Raw genomic sequence first — 21,508 nt, 5'->3', positions numbered from 1 at the left:
TCATTTTCCTTCATATGTTAAGCATTGATGGCAACAAGTTTTCTTAGCAAAGAATGGAGAGATTTAACTTAACGTATAATCCAGTTTTTTTAAAAGTTTCTTTTTCTTTTCTGAAAAAACCTGGAGTCCAGTGCTTTTTCAGAACTTGTGGAACTTCTTTGCTCCCTTTCCTTTTTATAGCCATGGAATCACTGATCTGGTCAGAGGAAGTACACAGACTCTGGAGCCCGAGTCCCTGGGTTGGGTCCCACTCTGCCAATCCCTAGCCTTATGACCTTGGGCAAGTGGCCGTGTGTGTGTGTGTGTGTGTGTGTGTGTGTGTGTGTGTGTGTGTGTGAGTTCTTCAGCTGTAGAGTGCTGATAAATATGGTACCCTCCTCAAAGAGTTGTACTGAATTCTTACACAGTGAGAATGTATGTAAAATGCTGACAAAGAACCTGGCATGTAACAAACATTATTGAAACTATACTTTATGATTATCGTAGGTTGGCTTTCCTCCATTCTAGTACTCAATCACTGGTTTCGCTCCAGTCTGTAAGGCAGAAAAGTCCAACTTTGCCCTCCCTGGCTTGGGTTTTTAGGATTCCTAACTGGATCATGGTCTTGGCTGGACGGCCTGTTCATTCCCTCTGATTACCTCTGTGTCTTGGTTGTGCTGTTTCCGTCTCCCTTCCCCTGACCAACACCTCATGAAAGCAAGATTTTCCTAAATCCCTTCTATTTGACAGAAAAGCTGGAGGCAGAAATACTTGAGGAAAGATATCAATACTGAATAATATTAACACCCAAACGTTGTGTGTGATTTCAGTACTTTCAAAAAACTTTTTTATACATTATTTACAATCAACCCTGTTAGTTTATCAGGTCAGGAGTATTTTTTCCTGTTTTACATATGAGAGAAAGAGACTCATGGGAGTTAATTTATTGGTCTGGTGTTACCATATTAAGGTGTGGCAAAATTAAGAATTTAATTTTGGTTTCCTGACTCTTTCAATAGAATGACCTTTCAATTGCACCAAATTAAGTCTCCAGAATATATTAGTCAGCCTTTACTAGTGTATGCTGCTATAATAAACCACTCAAAAATCAGCAGTGGTTTATTTCACATCTGCTTTACATATCAGAACTATAGCCTCCATCTGGAATATACCATTCTCTTGACAGAGAGAAAAAGCAAGGACCAACCACTGAATTATGCTTAAAGCTTCTGCTCAGGCATGGGGTACATTACATCTGTTCATTGTTTAAAACATATCACATGATGAACATTGTGATCACATGAATGGGATAGAGAAGAAAGCTCTTCCCTCAAGAGTGGTTCTGGAAATAATACAACAATGGGCAAAGGTGTATACTCATGTTACAGGGAAGGGTGGAGTAAATAACTGAGGGCAGTAATATACAACAGAAATTCACGAATTGAAATGGACATAGAGAGAGGTCTTTGAAGTAGAAACAAAGTATAAATATTCAAAGAAAAGAAATAAGAAGTTATAGAATGTGGCAAAAGTTTACTGTGTGAAAGAAGAGTTCTCAATGATAATTCGGTAGCTTAATTTTTATTCAGTATTCAGAAATTGGTCATAGTTGTTTCCAGTGTCAGAGATGTTGGTTAGTGTCTGATATGAACTAGCTGAGGGAAAGTGGTCCATCAGGTACAGTGCCAGGTTGCTGACTTCGGAATTTTAGACTATCCATTGATAGCCCAACTTTCACTCCTAAGTGCTGAGTTATACAGACTTCCTTTCCTAGAAACTCCCTCGGGTACTGAAGCCTACATAGTGTGCCTGAAATGATTCTTCCTTGAAAATGTAATAGAAAACCTAACTTGGTTCTTTCTTTCCCTACCCAAAGACCAAGGTCACTGAAGCTAGGAATAAACTGAGTGGCTCACGGTTATATTTGATAGACTATACACTTTGTTAGAATGTGGTAATGATGCAAACAAGGTCACTGTTACAATCCGCCTGAGGATATTGTAACTTCATTTTTCTGCCATAGCCGTATCCTTCACTCTGCTCAACCATCACACACCTCGCCTGAGGGACTAACCAATTGTTCAGTATAAATCCACCACCTCTAGAAAAATAACTCAAAGTATATGCTCTGAATACATAATTTTATGCCCACTCACATAACCGTCTGAAGCTTTCCTGGTTGACTGGCCTCCCTCCTCCATGTCGTGATTCAAGAGGCCCTATTTTTTCCATCCCATAGTTTTACTATCCACTACTGCCTCATTATCATAAATACCCAGTCATCAAAAAGGGGAAAGAGTCTATGGAGACATTACACACACTTCTTGGTTCCTTGTACTAAATTCTGCAAACCACTTTTATGACATTTGTTATTTTTGTTCACATTATGTTGGTTAAAAGCTAATCAAATGGCCAAATAATTTTAGTCAGAGTACTCACTGGCTGGTCAGGCACTCCCCAGAGACAATTCCGTAAAATGGAAAGAAGGACATTTTAATACCTACGTCACACCCATTTTCTCAATTAAAAAATGTGTGTGTTTTTTCTCATAATTTTCTCCTTGATAAGCTACTGTGTTTATAACTTTGCGCCTGCAGTTGCTTGTTAGAAGTAATAAAAGAGAAAAAGGACAGGACTATTTTTTTCCATAAGATTAAAATAAAGAGTATTCAATAATGTTTGCTTCGTGGCAATTAACGATTTCACTGGGGTGCAATTTTTGTGAAGACTGAAGTATCAATACTTGGAACTCTATCAAATTTACCAATGGAATAATTTGTCCACATAATTCTCTACTCTTACTGCTAGGAACACAGTTTTAATAATAGAGTCCAGATGGTTCTCCAACTTAAGAATAGTTTATGTTCTAAAATTCTGTTTATAATTAGTTGGTCATTTTTGAGATATTATTTTATACATATAATAATACATTTGACTATTGTCTTTTTGTCATCCGTAAAAGTCTATTTAATACATCCTCTAACTAAGATGTAGAAAGTTTGTAATAAAAACTGTAGTAAATATTGTTGTTGTGTAATTCACATAAAAACCTAGAAATGAAAGGTCATTTTCTGAATATATATATTTAATTTAAAATATTGATGCTATGATGTATAAAGCAGTTATTCTAACTGTACATACTTTATTTGATAATAACTGGGTTTACTTTTTTATCATAGAGTAAAATATAAGTTATGTTATTGAATATTTGTTTGTTCACACTTGAAAAAGTCCACATTTTATCAAAGTGAAGTATGGTCAAAGTTAATAGCTCCAATTTTAGAATACTTGCGACTAGTCATAGCCAGCTTTATTGCAAAAGGTCCTCGTGCACACTTACCTTAATTCTGGTGCCTTAATAGGATGCCTGGTAAGCCATTTCTATACAGAACATGCACGATAAGAAATGAGAACTGTCCGTCCCTCTGGGTATCAGCTACTTGTTCCTCCCGGGCAATCATGCTCACATCACTGAAGCCTGTGAACATAACTATATTTATTCTCAGTGAAAAATCCAAAGACTTAAAGGAAAATACAACGTCACGTAAAAAATATGTTACCAAAAACCAATATATGAAATCAAAAGTATTTTGTGGAATTTATCATAATAAATTTATTTTGTGGAATTAAAAAAAAAGAGTATTTAAGATCCAGGCTGTGGTCACGAGTGTGTGAGTGGCTGAGATGAAGTAAAGGACAACATTGCTGGGAATGAGGAGGTTAAAGAAATGACACGTCAAGCGATGGCGTAACCATGTATGTGGATGTAGAATTTATCCAAAATAACCACGTTGCGTGGGATAGAGAGCATGACTGTGGGCCAGAGCTAGATTCTCCAATGAATGAGGGCAAATGACGGCAGACGTAGGAGCAAGAAGGAGACACGATTTTGTTGACTATATGATAGTTTATAAAGCAGAGTACTGCTGGAAAAGGATGAGTCTGTAGTGAACCAGAAGCAGCAAAGGAGAGTAAGGAATGCCCCAACCGTAACATCCTCCCTGACGGATATGAGTTCAGAGAGTTAAAACAACCATCGCTTGGGAGACTAGAGGGGAAACAATACTTTTAGGAAGGGAGAAGTTTTAAAGACCACAAGATGAGAGCAGGAGAGGAAACTGGGGACAGAGGAGTTACAAAGCACTCTAAAACTGGTTTCCAGGGGAGGGAAGTGTAGGGCTGGGTGAGTTTCCAGAAATTCAGAGGACTCTGCTTGATGGTTCAGTAGGATATTTACTGTCAGAGCGGCATCACTTTGGAAGCTGACTGATAATTATAGCAGTGATCCGGCGACTTTAATCTTCACAGGACCCAGTAAGAGAAGACTCAGGTCCCATTGGGTCAAGCCATTCAGGACCTCAGCAGTGGTCCAACTGACCCGAGTGGGGACAAACTGGGTCATCTGCATCCAACATATAAGTGAAGCCAATTGTGGGGCCATGGGCTTGGGAAGGAAGGAACACTGAGGTCACGTCTGAGTTCACAATCTCAGGAGGTGAGATGCCTGGGATTTCTAATGGCTTCTTGGTTGCAGAATATGATTTACCAGTTTTTGGTTCTAGTTCATATTTCATAAATCTCTTGTCCTGAGAATTTATATTCTTTGCAGGACTAGCGGGAGGATAATATGAATGTCAAGAAATTGTCCTAAGTGGTTGGCTCAAAACCGTTGGGAGGGGCCTTGGTTTAGTTTCTCAGGGGAAATTACCATGTTTCCCCCAAAATAAGAACTAACTGGAAAATACTAAGCCCTAGCATGATTTTTCAGGACGACATCCCCTGAACATAAGCTCTAATGTGTCTTTTGGAGCAAAACTTAATATAAGATCTGGTCTTATTTTTGGAGAAACACGGTATAGAGAAGGCTCCCCTCCTTCACCTTACATTAGCCTCTTAGGTTACCTGATCCAGGTCATCGTAAGGCTCTGCTATCTCCGTCATTCAGAGTACACGCCTCTGCTAAAGCTGGATGAGGTCCTTCAGCTTTAGGTGACACTGCAGAATAACCACGCTCTCTTTCATAGAGTTTATGGAATAATCTGTAGAAAGAGGACCTTTAGCTGTACCCTGGAAATGTGAGCCTGCTGAAAGCATTCTCTACCTTTCCCTGGGTTTTATTTCACTCCCTCAACTTCTTTAGTCTATGATTTCTGAGTGTTTCCATGTCTCAGACACATTTGAAATAATCCTGCCTATTCCTGAAAGCTGTCATTACCACAATGAACCAAGTCTTCACCTGAGGTGCTTAGGGCCAATTGGTGTGATCAGTACAGACTGTATCCGGTTGCCGGTCTGACAAGAGCAGCACACCTTCATCGTGGTTCGGCATGAGGACTGGGGAGATTACCTTACATATGGGTAAGGTTTTCATTGTCCTGAATGCTTCGGCCATAGGTGGCAGTCAGGCAGGACTGCATATCTATATCAGAAGGGACAGTTATCTCAGGTTTTTTTCTTCCATAGAAATCTGGCTGCTTTGGCCTTCACCTCTACCTTTCAGCGGCACCAGTTCTGGAACAAGAGTCCTTACACCCGAAGCATTTCTCTATAGAGTGTCTCAGAATGGTGATGTGATGAGTCCAGCCCTGCCAGGACTGAGGCACATGCATGACGAGAGTAGGTAAAGTTCTAGCTGGGGCGAGGAAGTCATGATCCCTGAGTTATGGAGGCTGCCAGTGATCAGGGCCTGAGACCGAGATAGGACTGAGTCTTTAAGGCTGAGTTGGTTGTGGAGTTGTCACTCTTTCAGATACAGCTACATTATATCTCCCCCAATTCCCCTCATCTTAGGGCTAATCTCAGTAAAGGGACCCATTGTAATGTTCATGCTCCCCGGAGATGGTCCATGGATGAGGAGTGAGTGGAGATCCTGCACTGCAACTACAATTAGTCTTTTCAGCACTTCGTACTTGTGATTCCCAGTTGGCCTGCCTCCTGTGTTGTCGATGGTCTGTCTCTGAGGGCTGTGGGGATGCAGTGGTGCAGGAACAATGTGCTCACAACTTGTCTTCTGAATAAAGGGAAACTCTATCCCTTTGGGTGGTCAATGGTTCCATCAGGATCTTGTCTTCTCTGGCCAGTGCAAACTCAGTGCTAAGTATATTCAGCTCTTTACGTCCATATTTCCAGCCAGGTGATTCTGTCAAGCTCCACAAAATGTAGGTCTGAAAAAGTCAGAGCTTCTCTAGGATCCACAATGAGGTTTTTGATGAAGAAAGTGCGAATTGATAACAGCAGTTTAAAACAAACAAACAAACAAAAAACCCTCTAAACTCTCAAGTAAAAATTAATTCAGATGCTTTAACTGAGTTGCAGATTTTTAAGAAATTCAGCCCAACTCTATTAGAATAAAGATGATTTTCTGATTTGGTGAGGATTCAAGTCTTATTTTTCCTGCACTTTCACGTCTCTGTATCTATGGGAGCCATATGGCATGTGGTAAGGAGACGGGCTTCCAAGACAAACCTCAGTTTAAATCTTGGCTCTATCTTCATGAGTTGTGTGACTTTGAAAATGCTATTTAAATTCTCCAAAATAGACCCATTCCTAGCTTACAGGATCATTGTGAGGGGCTCATGTACATAAAATGTTTGGCAAAATGATAATATCTCCTCTTCAACAACTGACAGTATGGTTGTGATTACTGTACAATACGTAAATTCAGCTCTTTAAGCTACATTAGTAATCTCTGAGATCCTGTCAGCATACTCAAGCACAAACCAATCGTGACCACAGAACTTGTAGAATTCTCTGAGTGATATCAACTTACCACTTGTTAGCCTTCTCGGGCTGCCACAACAAAGTGCCTTAGACTGGGTGGCTTAAACAATATGAATTTATTTTCTCATAGTTCTGAAGGCTAGAACTCAGAGAGTCAGGTGTCAGCAGTATTGATTTCTTCTGAGGCTTCTCTCATTGGCTTTCCTGTGACCACCTTCTGTCTGTGTCCCCACATGGTCTGTCCTGTGTGCACTTGTGGGACCCTGTGTGTCCTCATCTCCTCTCTTATGAGGATACCACTCAGCTTGGATTAGGAACTACGCTAAAGACCTCATTTGAATTGAATTACCTCTTGAAAGACCCTATTTCCAAATACAGTCACGTTCTGAAGTACTAAGGGTTAGCATTTCGACATATGAATTGGAGGCGGATACATTTCGGCCTATAACACCATTTCTCTCGGCTCATCATGTATTGTCATTATCACAAAGAAAAGGATAGTATTTCTATAATGTGTTAAGCCCTCACCAAAGTTCCTATACTGAGGTATTGACCTAATTGTTTGGCTTTAGTAAGGTTATGCAGGAAGTGTCTAGTTGAGCAGGCATTTAGTGCCTTTTAAGAAATTATAGTAATTGAAACTATTTGCATAATGTTACCAAACTCCCTTCAATCATATAACCTAAATATTTAATTTATCCTAAAATTGAAATTCTGGAAAAGTTTCTATCTGCAGGCAATGATAACTATAGTATTCAAAATATTTTCTCTTTGCTCTGACTGCCAAAACTATATATATATCATATATTATATATACAATTATATAGTTTGCAGATCAATTTTGTTGTTGCAGTAATTGTTTCCTCTCCCTTGCTTCTCTCTAAAAAATTTTAAACTTTTGTTTATTTATACTCTTCATGTACATATTCTGTTTATGATAGTTTGTATCTGTTTCAATATACTGTTCAAATTATAAAAATAAAGGTATCTCCATTACTGTTATTCTCAGTTCTGATCACGCTTTTGAAAAATGATAAAGGGCTAAAAGACACCATTGAAGCAGTTGTCCATAGAGGGAAACCTAGAGAAAAAGACCTATAAAGGAGAAACCAATAAACACTCAACAAGTAGATGCCTCATCTTTATTTGCATATGTCACAATGGAAAATGCAACACCATTGTTTGAGAAATTATTTTTACTATGTTTCTATAAACAATGCTTATGTAGAATAATTGAAAACTAAAGACTACATTTTATTTAAAATGCTCTACTTTAAAACATCTACTTCATATACTATCTATCAGGCTTTAATAAAAATTATTTACTAATCTAAATATTAAATATCATGTATATTTAATTATAAGCACTAATTATAAATCCAATACCTGTTCTTCCTTTTTTAGAGAGTCTTGAGTTTCCTTACATTTGTCCTTTCATACTGTTAGCAAAGCTGATATTCTACTTGTTGGTTGATGCTTTATTATTCTCTGCATTTGTGCCAACCATTCGCTATAAGTCCAAGGTTAAAAATTCAGACCTCACACGTGAACCTGCCCTCTATCACTCTTTGATTTGACTCTTCATTTTGTTAACATGTGCCCTGACCAAAAGGGCGTGAGAGGCTGTAAATGGATCCCATCTCCATCTCCACTAATGAAAATACAATGCAATGGCTCTGACCTGTGAATGAGTTAGCGACACTCTGATTTCTACCTGGCAGGAGAAACACAACACTCAACATTCCAAGAATGAAATTAGACTAGGATTCTTTGAATGTGTTGACCCCAGAGTTTCCCACAAGCATAAAGCATATTTCCTTATGAATACGTATTTTGTGCCTATATTTGTACGTGTGTGTGTTTATGTGTATGTGCACTCCTAAAAAGGCTGAAATATTTGAGGCTGATTTTGAGAGAGCAGCACTGTCTTTATTGGGTGAGGAAAAGAGGAAGATGAATAGAGAAACATGATCGTGGTTAATTAATGACAATAATAGATGCCATTTATTGATTATTATATGCCAAGTACTGTGCCGATATTTTACATATGTTGTCTCCTTAAATCCTTTGAGTTAGGTCTATAGAGGCTTATGAATAATGTGAGTGTGTTACCGTCAATTAGAGAATTCTTACTTGGGGGGAAGGATCCGAGGGTGAATCCAGTGCTCTCACATTCCCAATAGTGGAGACTATTGACTTTTAATTTATATTGTCTTTTGCTAAACTGAGAGCAGAATGGCCCATTATTGTCAAATATACAGTTTTAAAAAGCATGGTCTTTATCCAAGATTTTCTGTTCCAGCCTAGATGTCGATCTGAGGGTTATTGGGGTCCTTAAATTTTCTAGCTTTAGAATCTGATTTATTATTTTCCTCTTGAAACTACATGGGTTATTTTCTTTAAATGCCAAATTCAAGAGTAAGTACCTATACCACTTCAAAGAATATAGAAAATTTATGTCATCCAGGCACTGTTGTAGGTATTGAGCTTCTAGCAGTGAACAAAACAGGTAAAAATCTTTATATGCATAGAATTTTTATTCTAGTTAAGGGAAAAAGACAATACCTAAATTAAATTACTAAAATCTATAGACTTTTATGGTAGAAAATGTTAGATGCTGAGGAGTAAAATAAAGCTGGGCAAAGATGGTGGAAGGGTGGGGTTTACAACATTTAACACTGTGTTTAGAAAAGGCCTTGCTGAGAAAGAACAGTTCAGGAAGCACCTGAAGGGAATGAAGGCACAAGCTTTCAGATAGAAAAGGCCCAAAGCAGAAGCATGTTTGGTATGTTCCAGAATCTGTCAGGAGGCCAGTATGGTGGGAAGAGAATGAATCAGGGAAGGAGTAAAGCCAGATCAGTTCAGAGGACCTCGTAGGCCATTGCAGGGAGTCATGGCAGAGTTTTGAGAGTAAGTGTGACTTTATCCAGTTTATGAATAATGGGGTTATTCTGGCTGCCATGTTAAGATCAGATGACCAGATGGAAGAGAACAGGGCAGAAGAGAAATCAGTAGGACAGCTAGGGTGATAATCTAAACGACAGATTACGTTGGCTAAGAACAATGTAGTACCAGTGGCGGTAGTGCAAAATGACCTAGCGGAACAAATGTTGAAGGCAGAATCAACAGGATTCTTTATAGAGTAAAAGAGAGGAGTCAAGGACAATTTCAAAGTTTTTGCCCCAACCCCTGGAAAGAAGGCATTAACAAGACGAGAAAGACCCCTAGAAGAACAAGTTTAGGAATGAAGGTGGGATTCAAATGCTTGTTAGTCTCAGGTACATGCCAGACATCCAAAGAGAGCTACTAGGAAGGCAATTGAATTTCCTGAGGAAAATCTGGAATTTGTCACCATATAAATGGTTTTTGAGGCAAGGCTACCTACACAATTTGTGGAGCCCAGTGAAATATGAAAATGCAGGCCTATTTGTTCAAAAATTATTAAGAATTACAAAAGTGACATCAGAGCATTAAATTAAGTATGAGACCCTTCTGAGTGAAGGTACAGGTAACACAGCCAGTAGGCCAGTCCTGATTTAAAGCCATAATTCCAAATGTGATGATCAAGAGAGCAATGCAGATAGATAGGTAGATGATAGGTAGGTAGGTAGGTAGGTAGGTAATAGACAGATAGATGATAGATAGATGATAGATAGATAGATAAATGATAGATAGACAGACAGACAGACAGACAGACAGACAGACAGATAGATAGACATATGTAGGCGATAGGTGTCTAAGGAGTGAGGTCTGGGGTATTTAATTGTAAAGATGAGAGAGCAGGATCCCTTGGAATTGACTCAGAAGGAGAAACCAGCAACGTGTTTGAACTAAGCAAAACAGAAACAGTGCTAAAATACTTGCTATGAACTTCATGATGGTTCGTTAGTGTCCAGCCTCAGCCAAAAGAGCTGGGTTGTTGCCACTGAGTGCCCTGTGCCCATCTGCAGGAGTTTTATTAGAGTTTGGCTTGTAACATGGTAGGTTGATTTGGACTTTTACCACCCACAAGGCAACTCCAGAGTTCCTCTGTAAACTTTTCTGTCTTTAAATTAAAAAAAAAAATCACTTCCATAATTAGTGAGATTTTGAAGTCCATTGGCTGAAGCCTTGCCGAAAAAGAGAAGAATATTCACTTTTGGAGGCAGGTGCCACGTTGGCAGAACACAGATGAGGAATAGCTCACAGAAGCAGAGAAAGGCAGTTTTAAGTATTGATGTTGTTTTCGAACTGTTCAGACTGTGTGTACACCAGCCCAATAGGGTCTGGCTGACTAGAGCAAAAGGGAGATGAAACCGTCGGGGGCAAGGCAGAAATACGCAGGAATAAATAATGAATGTGTTTCTCATCACATGGCACAAACCCACCTTGGGTGTGAGGTCTAATAATCGGTTATCTTAGTTACTGAAGCCTTGAAAATTTACCAGGTTGGGTATCATAGTCTATGGAATTCTTTATGCAGGGAGTTGGCTGATGTAAAAGTCTGACATTTCTAGTGGAATAACACAATCTCCTCCCTCCTAACTCTTCCTAGAATCTTTAATGACCTGTATTCAGTCGACCCTGAATGTGCACAAATGACCCTTTGGCGAATGAAGAGGGAGCTGTCATAGGTCTCAGGAAAGATGTCACATTGTGCCAGCTCCTCCCTGGTTTACCCCGAGATCCTTTAAATCTGCTCAATGCATCTGACTTCTTCAGGTTCAAAATATCCATGTGACATAGAGGCAGAGGAAGTGACAGGCGATCAGGGGATATAGCAGAAGAGATACTCTTCTTCTTCCAGGTATTTATATTTTGGAGTGACAGAGGGCAGAAGGTGGGACATTAAGTTTGGAGAAAAGAGGTTACATTAACATATCCGGTGCCATTGCCATCTCTCAGTGGATTTACATGGCTATAGGGCGTTAATATAGTTCTCTTCCACGTTCTGATGAAATATAATTTGATACAGAGAGCCAGTATGTTATTCCGAGATTGTAGCACAGACGGTGAAAATGGCCTTGACATCAGCAAATAGAATTGACTTTGGGGCATAATTTTATTCTGCCTCCTGTGAAGTGAGATCACCAAAGCCTTTTCCTTGACATCATATATTTAGACCATGGCTGTCAGCTCTTCAGTCAACAAAACTGTCTGCTTTGGCTAACAAGCTCGTAGGCCTCTCTTGTCCTATATACCTGGAAGGATGCTTTGTTGGCATCCTTTTAGATTCAAAGTTGTAGAGCCAATAACCTGTATTGAGCTACCATTGTGTGCTTTTGAGACATTTTATGGAGATTATGTCATTCCACCATGTAACCCTTCTATGAGGAAAGTATTACTTCTCCCATGTCGTAGGTAAGAAATTAAAGGTCAGCGAGGAAAATAAGATCAGCTGTCCAGTTGGCAGGGAAGTTATATTGGAGTTTGGATTGTTACGTGGTGTATCGACATGGGGGCTTTTACCACCACAACAGGCAACTCCAGAGTTTCTCTGTAAATTTCATCTTAAAAAAAAAAATGTATACGTCTACTATAAATGGTGCTATTCCTTGTTCCTTTCTTACATGGCTCAAATAATTAGAATTTTCTATAGGTATACAAATATCCAGTAGTTTTTGGAATCAAATGCTCATTTTCAATCTTTTCCATTTCTTCTTAAAGATGGGGGTAGTTGGGATCCTATAATCCATGATGCTAATGATTTAGCTTTTCTAGAATGAGAGTAGGTGGTATTTTTATTTCTTTGCTTGTTTTTGGTGTTACTTTCATGGGGTTATGCTCTATATAACTTTTTCAGTTCATTAAATATTCAAAAAAAAATTCAAATGCTCAGTCCACTTACAGTGTAAGGCCCAGTAACAAATGGTAGGCCACTGTAAGGCTTTGGATTTTAGAGTATGATTTTGTCTGAACACTTTTCCTATGTTAAATTCACCCTAAAATTTTTTCAGAAGCTGTTTTAAAAGGGCATACAAGTTAGATCAGCATTTTGATGTAATTTGACAGCAAAGTGTCTAATGGAGAACTTGGAACACTAAGCATAGTACTATTTAATGTCTATGTTTATAATATCTTCCATTGAGTTGGTTTGCCAAAAGGATAGACTGCAGTAATATATTTGATGTGGAAACCAGTATTCCAGAATCTTCTTCATGCCTAATACTTAGCAAGGTTAAACCTACCATGTAGTACAGAAATTATTCTGAATAAGGGAAGATAATTATCATTTGTATTTATGGTAGCAGAGAAAATTTACAAGAGTTTCAAGATTCAAAAGGTACATATGTATTATTTGGACTAGTGCTGTACATTTTAGCAAGACAAACAGATAAAGATTTATAAAAATAATCCAACTAATCACTGTGGACCTTCTAATCATTTCACGGCTGCTTGACCTCTGGAGGTCTTCTGTTTGTTTGTTTTTAAGCTACGTTGACTTGGCAGGGTCTAGCTGGAACAAACCTATAATATAATGGTTACCTATTTGAGTGGCTTTGGAATATTTACCTGTGTGGTTTGCATTGGGCTGTATCCTTTCCTTATCTTCATGTCCTTTTCCTGCAGCCCGTTTTCTGCATAGCAGTGCTAGCTGGAGAATAGTAGGAATTTAGAGAGGATTAACCAACACATGAGAAGCTTATAAGTATTCAAATAAGTTGCTTAGAAGTAGGTGGCAAAGCTTAGGGAGATTTATGAGGTTTAAAGGCACATATCCACAGTTTATCAGAACCTTCTAAATTGTAGTAGATCATTAATTCTCCGAAATTTAACATGAGGCTTCACTTATTAGCAGGTAGCATGAGAGGTCATGGCATATCACATTTATCATTTTGCTGACACATGTGTTTGAATCATGTCTCTAAAGGGGCTGGTATGCATGAGCCCAATATGCATGAGCCTGACCGAGAATCTGGATACCTCATGACTTTGTGTTTCTTACTTAAAATGTCATCAGTCATGTGTCATAGCCATTACTGATGTTCATTTGACAGAGTGGAAATTTATGGAAAGCTGTATGATCTGTGTAGGTCAAATCTTGTATAAATCAGATCTTCTTGAAGATATTTATACACTTACTAATAATGAGCAGTTTCTGATTATTGTTGTGTCTAGAATCTTGTGTAGTTTCTTAGAGCTATGTAAGAAACAAATGTAGGTTACAGGCTCTAAGGAAGTTTATACCCTAGTTGTGCATTTCATATAATTTACTACAAAGTTCATATACATGATTATAATCACATAGTTACATATTAGTAAGTGCTTCATTTTTCAATGCATTAGTATTTAAGGATAAAATAAAATAAAAATAAAAAATATTATAATTCAGATAGGATTTATCATGGAGGACTTCCTGGAGGAGATAACTTTGAAACAAACCAAATCCTCTATCACCTTGTTAAGAGTATTCCCATTCTCAGAGTGGGGTCTTATGCAGAAGGACAGCCTTAGTGGTAGATGAATTAAACAGTAAACTCAGTAATCTATTTTATATGATTTCACAGACAGGGACAGTCTCTTTGTTAGTGAAGTTCTCCTCATAGTTTGGACAATTCTTTACCTCAAAACTTTACAATCTATTAAAAGAAACTGTCTCCCCTAGGAAAAGACAACCCTGAGGCTGATTTAGGTATTTACTCTTGAAGGCGAATGCTTTCAGATCTTTTATTAAAAAGAACACAATTAGCTTGGATCCTGGCATTTCCGGATAAAATTTGACAACTTCCCATTTTCAGAGGTATTATTAGAGTGGTCAATGGACAGACACATACGTTGTCTGTTTTAAGGAACTGAGCTTTATAAACAATATGACCTTACCCACATTTGCAGGTGGGCACCAACCTTCTCTTCAGCAAAGAAGCTGCAATAATTACAGACAATGGTTGTTATTTGCTTTATTTTAGATCAGGTTTATCGAGACTGATTCTTTTTTCTTTTTTCCTCCCCTCAGATGTATATCCAGACAACAACACTTACTGTCTCCATGAGTTTAAGTGCTTCGGTATCTCTGGGCATGCTCTATATGCCGAAAGTTTATATTATAATTTTTCATCCAGAGCAGAACGTTCAAAAACGCAAGAGGAGCTTCAAGGCTGTGGTGACAGTAGCCACCATGCAAAGCAAACTGATCCAAAAAGGAAATGACAGACCAAATGGCGAGGTGAAAAGTGAACTCTGTGAGAGTCTTGAAACCAACAGTAAGTCATCCGTAGACTTTCCGATGGTCAAGAGCGTGAGCACTTCCTAATAGATGTACGTTGAACATTCTTCTGCTAGTCTTGGGGACGGTGCTACATAGTTCCAGGGCATGATGGTACCTGCATACCATGAGACCATCATGGCAGTTAGAACCATCTGGTTAGAACCAAAGGATTTCAAGGCACGTGGTTCTTCTCCAGAGCACAGACATAGATGCAAAACCTCCTTTGCAATGTCTCTCTTGTGAGGCATTACAGAGCTTGAAGCTTAGAACTATCTTCCATTTATAAAATTACCTTTTGGTGATTAGAAACTATTTACTCTTTGTTAGTTCAATATTAGTTGCTCTTTATAGAATTAATAGTTAACTAATATCTATAGAACATATTACCAAAGATCTTGCACACATAAATGGTATGTTATTGGGATATGTAGGGAAATGAGAAAATTGGTTAAGCGACAAATTGAGATTAAGACATAGTTAATACTTGTTTCCCCCAAGTGGTCCCCTTATTTGGCTTCCCTTGGCTTCCCTTCTTGAATAGATTAAGATAATTAGAGCTCTTCTCCGAAAGCCTCATGACCCTGTAAATAGAATCCTTTTTACAACCACCATGCCACTTTTCATTTCCTCGCCTATTTTCCTCTTCTCCATAGTTCACCCCTGAAGAAGCACATGATAACGATACACTTGTACCAAGCTAATCCAGTAGAGTTTAACTGACCTAGTCAGTCCATCTTGGTATCTGTGGAAGAACAGCGAATAGATTGAAAATTTGTATTGTAAAATACCAGAAACCTGAGTATAGTAAAAAAAATAAATAAATAAATAATAAAATAAGTCAAACTCACATTATTAGTTTCAACAGATTGGATCCCCTATGCTCTGTACTTTTGACACAAAATACAAAGATTAAGAGTTGATCTCATCAGATTGAATTGTTATAGCAATTTACAGTTTTCACTCGATTCATAAAACCTTGCCTTGGATCAAGATTTTTAGATGAACATTGTCTAGTCTAATGCCTCATATGCAGAAATATCCTTAAAAGATAAATATTGATACATTACATTTATTAGCTTCAATGACTCTCAGACTTCTCGGATTATTGGCCAGATCCTCTAAGAAGATTACTTCCAGCTCACTAATACCAAATTTCGTTACTTGTAGAGAAGCCTTTTAAGAATTCCACAAACACTCCACACCCAGTCATTTTTCTGCAAGCATGAACCCTTGAGAAACTGCAAGAAAAGGCACAACAAGGATGGGTTTTGGTCATAATTGTTATAATCATCTTTGATTACAGGTAAGCAATTTACAGGGCCTATTTGGTCTCTTAGCAAAACATGTACTAGAATTACTTTCAAAGTCATCCAAGCAGAAATGCTTGTGATTTGAGGGCAGAATTTTATCTGTGTTTTTCTGCCTTGAAAAGATCAGTTCAGGAACTTCAAACCCATCGCAGGATACCAATAATCCGCTGTTAGCCAACAGTACACTTTGTACATGGGTACTTCTCAGTATGATGCAGCAGAGCCTATAGTTGTACTTGTTTTTTAGCTGCACTCCAGAAAACGTTATATAATATGGTTGCAAATGGAAACAACCAAATACACAGTCAAATAAATACCAGTCATCCCAGACTCACCTCTAGACTGTGATGAGAAAAAAACGAATAAACTTTTCCCACTTTTTCAAAAAATAAATAGCCTCCCCAAAGAGGAAAATTTCCAGTATTGACAGAGACTAATCTCTTATTATAGAACTGTCTCATACATTTTCTTTTTTCCTTCTGTTACTTTCTGTTGATGATGAAATGGAAATTACGTACCATGTGTTCATTTCCCCCATTTTCTCTGAAATAAGAATGAAGGATTACAAGTGTGGAGCCTGTATGGAAGACAAACATATAATATTCTAGAGGAGTTAGATACTCACTTTTGGATTATAAAGGTGACTCAAAATCAAGTCAATTACTATCTGAAAGAAGGTTAAGTTGTACTTTGGAGATTTTGGTGTATTCATCTTTTACAGGAGTAGTTTGGATTTGAATAAATTGAGCCCAGATAAAGTGATTATAGTTTACACGTTCAGGAGAGACAGTGCATGAAATCTTCACCCATCCTTCCAAAATCCCACCCCAGATACCCATTGTTAACCTTTTTTCACCTACACCACTTGGATATCATGGACTTCTCATGTCCCTGTTACCCTTACTACATGTACCAGTGGTTTTAATGGAGTCAAAAGTCTTCTAAAATCACAAACCCTCTAAAAATATCAATAACTGGAATAACAAATGCAATGTTTGTCTTCTAAAAATGTGTCTTATCTCTTTAGACGTATAAGCGAATGTTGGAAAAGGCTTTGCCATTCCACTATAACTAGTAGCATGCCTCCTCAGGTTTAAAAACCCCTCCTCTGGAAATGGGTAGAGTCTATTCTCAGTAAGTAAGGAGCTGGTTAATGCACTGGACCAGTATCCATGTTGCTGCATTCTCATACTTTCTGCTACCGGACTTTTTGGTAAATCACCATTACCACAACAAAGTGATGATGACACACATGAAAGTGTTTTATAAACTGTAAAACACCATATGCAGGTAAAATGATCAGTGTTGCTATGAGAATATAGATTGGTCTGTGGTTAATAGAAAAGAGAACAAATAAAATTCAGAAACCATTGTTTTAGCATTCCTCTTTTTTTTTTATATGTAGAGGATTTTGATATTATAGCTACTGTTCCATTGTTGAGATTTTTTTTTCTGACCAATTCGCTGCATATTTATGATATACATTCCATGTTTTTCTTTCATTGCCATGGAGCAGCTCTATAGGTTGTATTTAGAAACTTACTTTAATGATGACTTGTTGATGCCAGAAATTCTGGTCACATATTTAAGGTTTTAATGCTTCAAAAGCTACACAGAATAAATATAAGTCATGTGAAGCTGGAAGGGAGACGAAGGAGTCCATGTTAATTACTGAATTTGCAGATTACTACATTTCAAACAAAAAAAGGTCAAGTGTTGTTTCATCAAAGTGTGGGAAAGGAGTTAGAAACAAAGTTGATATATATGAATTTTATCAACTGTACCCAATTAACAAAGGCTGTAACATGGTATTCCTTAAGCTATATACATGAATAATTCATGAGAACAGCTGCTGCTGGAGGGAGCTCTGCTTTCTCTGGCTATGAACACAGTGTGGTGTGCACAGGAAATTCATTATTGCTGTATTCAAAACCTGATTGTCACATAAGCATATTCATTACCACTGCGAAAATACTCTCTATTATCTCATATATACCTCCCTGATTCATTTTGCTCTGTAATACTACTTGCAAAATATCTGCCATTCCCAAGATTTGTCCCTTACCATTATTTTCCTGTTGACTAAAGTCACCGGCTTCCAAAGCCTTGCACTCCCTTTTCTAAACATTAGAAAAATTAAGATTGCTCTCCTTTCATAAAATATAGTCTCGATTCTCAATAGAATTCTACCATCTTTTCCCCTCTGGAGATCACTTCTAAGGGTTCAGACAATGAAGTATGCATCTTTAATTAGCTATGGACTTAAAGTTGGAATGATCCTTGAAGATGGTCTGATCCAAATCATTTTCTGTTGAATTAACATCTGAATATTATCTTCTTCAAAGTCTTTTGGCTCTCGTTCTTCTATGCCAACCATAATTTTTTTTCTAGCTACCCACAAATGTGAATAATATTTTCTACATTTTTAGTTACTGTTGAATATGTTGAATAAGGCATGAAATTGAACCACCTTTTTAAGGGCCATTTTCTAACTATTATGACAATTTTTCTTTACCTTTCTATGAAGAGTATGTGAAATTCCTTCAAAAACATAGCTGAAGTACAGATTTCATTCTTTTTTTTTTTTTTTGAGGAAATTTGGAGGCATATGAGAGCATTATGTCAATTAAAAATTTTTTAAAAATGAAGTAATAAAAGTAAATGAGCATAAAAATCATTGTATTTCACTACACACCAAACCAAATGTAAGACATCCTACTTTTTGGATGGGATAAGAAGAAATGTAGGATTCCTTATTGATTCTCCCAGACAACAGCCCCTCAAATGTGTTCTGCCTCTATGCTCTCAAAACCCAACATTGTGGATTTTGGACCAGTGATGAAACTGAAGACCAGTCACCTAGTTCGATGAACTTTTCTCACTCATTTTGTAGGAAACAGAATGTAATTTAAAACAAGGTCTCAAATCTACTTCCTTTCTATTGTGCCACAAAAATAACCTAAAAGAAGTGTGAGCAATGTAGATAAAACAAGCAGATATGTCACCTATTTTTGGCATGAAGCTCATAATATTCAATGAAATAAAAAATAGCAAAAACATCTACAATTAGTACTTCCTTGGGTTGTCTACATTAATTTTAGTGACTGTGAACTTTGCATGAACTTGATCTGTGGTAAGAACTTGTCTGGTCAATCACCAGTGGTGAGGTACACTAAAATGGAATGAGCCTGATTGCCAATTATTTCCGAAGAAGACTTTTATAATTTCCTCATTCAATGTTCAAAAACTAAACTATTCTCTAAAAGTCTGTTTCATTCTGAGTTGAATTTATGTAGTGAAATACATATGTTTTGCATTAATTTCATGTATTTCTTATGATTATTCATTCCAGAAACCCAGTGAAAAATAGGACATCACATTTGAATTTTAGAACAGAGATTTATTCCATCACATCTTTCAAAAAACCCAAAGGAATTATTTGGATTTAGATTTAGATTCTCTGGAAATTTAAGCATAAGTATAAATTTGATTTAGAATATTCTGTTATTCATATCTTTCTCATCTTACAATCGTGGGTTTTACTTCGTGGTAAGTTGGTACTAGAACAATTAATTATTCATTTCCTTCTTTGAGTCTTTGTTTTATATACATCTGCATTTGTATCCTTTGGATGAAAGCAGACAGCATATATTTACTTTCATATTTACAAATATTTTATGAACTTGATATTTTATTATGTTTCCGTCTAGAGTCTAAAAGTATTTTTCAATGGAAGATATATTCATTCTCAAAGTAATTATAATTACTAACTCTTTTTTGGTTATCAAAACAGACTCAAAGAATTTAGGTTTTTAACTGAGGTTGTAAAAAGTATTATTTTGTATTTTTCAGTAGGTATTTATGGTTTTTCATTTTTCATATTGCAAACTTTTGTTAATCAAAATATACATTTAAATTAAATTTGACCTAAATTTATTAAAGATTAGAACTTTTACATTTTTAGTTTTCTGCTAAACGCCTATGCTATGAAATGAGAGTGGTTTTACCTATTAAAATTGCCGCTGCATTTTTAGTCCCACAATCATTTAATTCCTACTACACGGTTTGAAAAATAATAAGTAACATAGTAAAAAGTGAATAAAAACTTCATTATGGAATTTGAATTTTAAAATGACTTTAATAGAATAATTTATTATTATTATATAATATTAATGTGTCTTAATTTATCTTAACAGCTTCCTCTACCAAGACAACATATATCAGCTACAGCAATCATTCACTCTGAAACAGCGAAATGATACAATGTGAAGAAATCTGTGTGATCTTAAACAATGGACATGACACCGCCAAAACTCACTCCCGAAGATCTCTGTAGACTACATTCAATCAAATCAATAGTCAATCTTGTAAGGAACAAAAAGTAGCCATGACCCAAAAGTATCAATAACAGAGAGTGAAGAAACCCATTTTATACAATACAACCAATGAGTATCAAGCTAAAGTATTGCTTACTCATGAGCCGTTAAAAATAAAAAAGTATCACAAAAGGAAAACTAATGTTAGCTTGTGAAAAAAAAAATGCTGTTGAAATAAACCATGTCTGATGTTATTCTTGTAAGTATTTTTCTGTGATTGTGAGAATTCCCGTTCCTGTCCCACATTGTTCAACTTGTATAAGACAATGAATCTGTTTCTTGTAATGGCTGACCGGATTGAAGCCCTGGGTTGTGCTAAAAATAAATGCAACGGTTGACGCATGCAATTTTTATACAAATAATTTATTTCTAATAATAAAGGAATGTTTTGCAAATGTTGAGAGTTGTTTCGTTCCAGTTTTAAAGCCAGGGAAAACTCTTTCTAGTTGGTACTTGTGCTGTTATGTTAATTCTTGCTCAAAAAGTCCTAGTGTTCCAAGGAAATAGGATTTCCTGGAGGAATGTGTTTTTGTACATTCATGTGTATATGAAGAAGATTGTCTTTTATTCCTATATGAAAAAAAAATATTTGTGTAATATTTTGTGACTATTTCAAGATTTACGTGGTAGCTTTTTCATAGTAGTTGCTTCTTTTATGAAGAATCAAGCAATAGCTTGAGGTGAATTGCTTCAGGTATCATAATTAACAAATGATGAGTTAAACTTTACTTGGGAGAATGTCATATGAAAATCATCATCTAAAAGTATATCAGAGTGTCACTAAAATTCTCCATTTTCTAACAGAACTTTTGCATTATGACATGCAGTATTCCAAGGTATGTAATATTAACCTCTTCTCACCCGGGCCTAGTATCCAGTGAAATCAAAGAAGTAATGGGCCTTACCCAGTACATTCCTCAAAGCACAGAATTAGCATA

General features: G+C 36.9%; 1 protein-coding gene across 2 annotated transcripts in view; it reads left to right on the top strand.

Moving 5' to 3' along the window:
• The window catches only part of GRM8 (glutamate metabotropic receptor 8), a 707,399-nt gene extending 686,430 nt beyond the window's left edge, over positions 1-20,969 (top strand). Inside the window, exons 9-10 of one of the 2 annotated variants that reach the window (XM_081038724.1) lie at positions 14,633-14,879; positions 20,391-20,969. In XM_081038724.1, the coding sequence (XP_080894850.1) occupies positions 14,633-14,879; positions 20,391-20,440 (297 nt within the window). In that variant the 3' untranslated portion in view covers positions 20,441-20,969. Of the gene's footprint in view, positions 1-14,632; positions 14,935-20,390 lie in introns of both variants that reach the window. The other variant, XM_081038725.1, reaches the window with a different exon arrangement.
• The last annotated feature ends 539 nt before the right edge of the window (positions 20,970-21,508 follow it).

This window comes from Rhinolophus hipposideros (assembly GCF_964194185.1).
Source record: "Rhinolophus hipposideros genome assembly, chromosome: 25".
NCBI classification, from domain to species: Eukaryota; Metazoa; Chordata; class Mammalia; order Chiroptera; family Rhinolophidae; genus Rhinolophus; species Rhinolophus hipposideros.
This window is presented reverse-complemented; position numbering and strand designations above follow the sequence as displayed.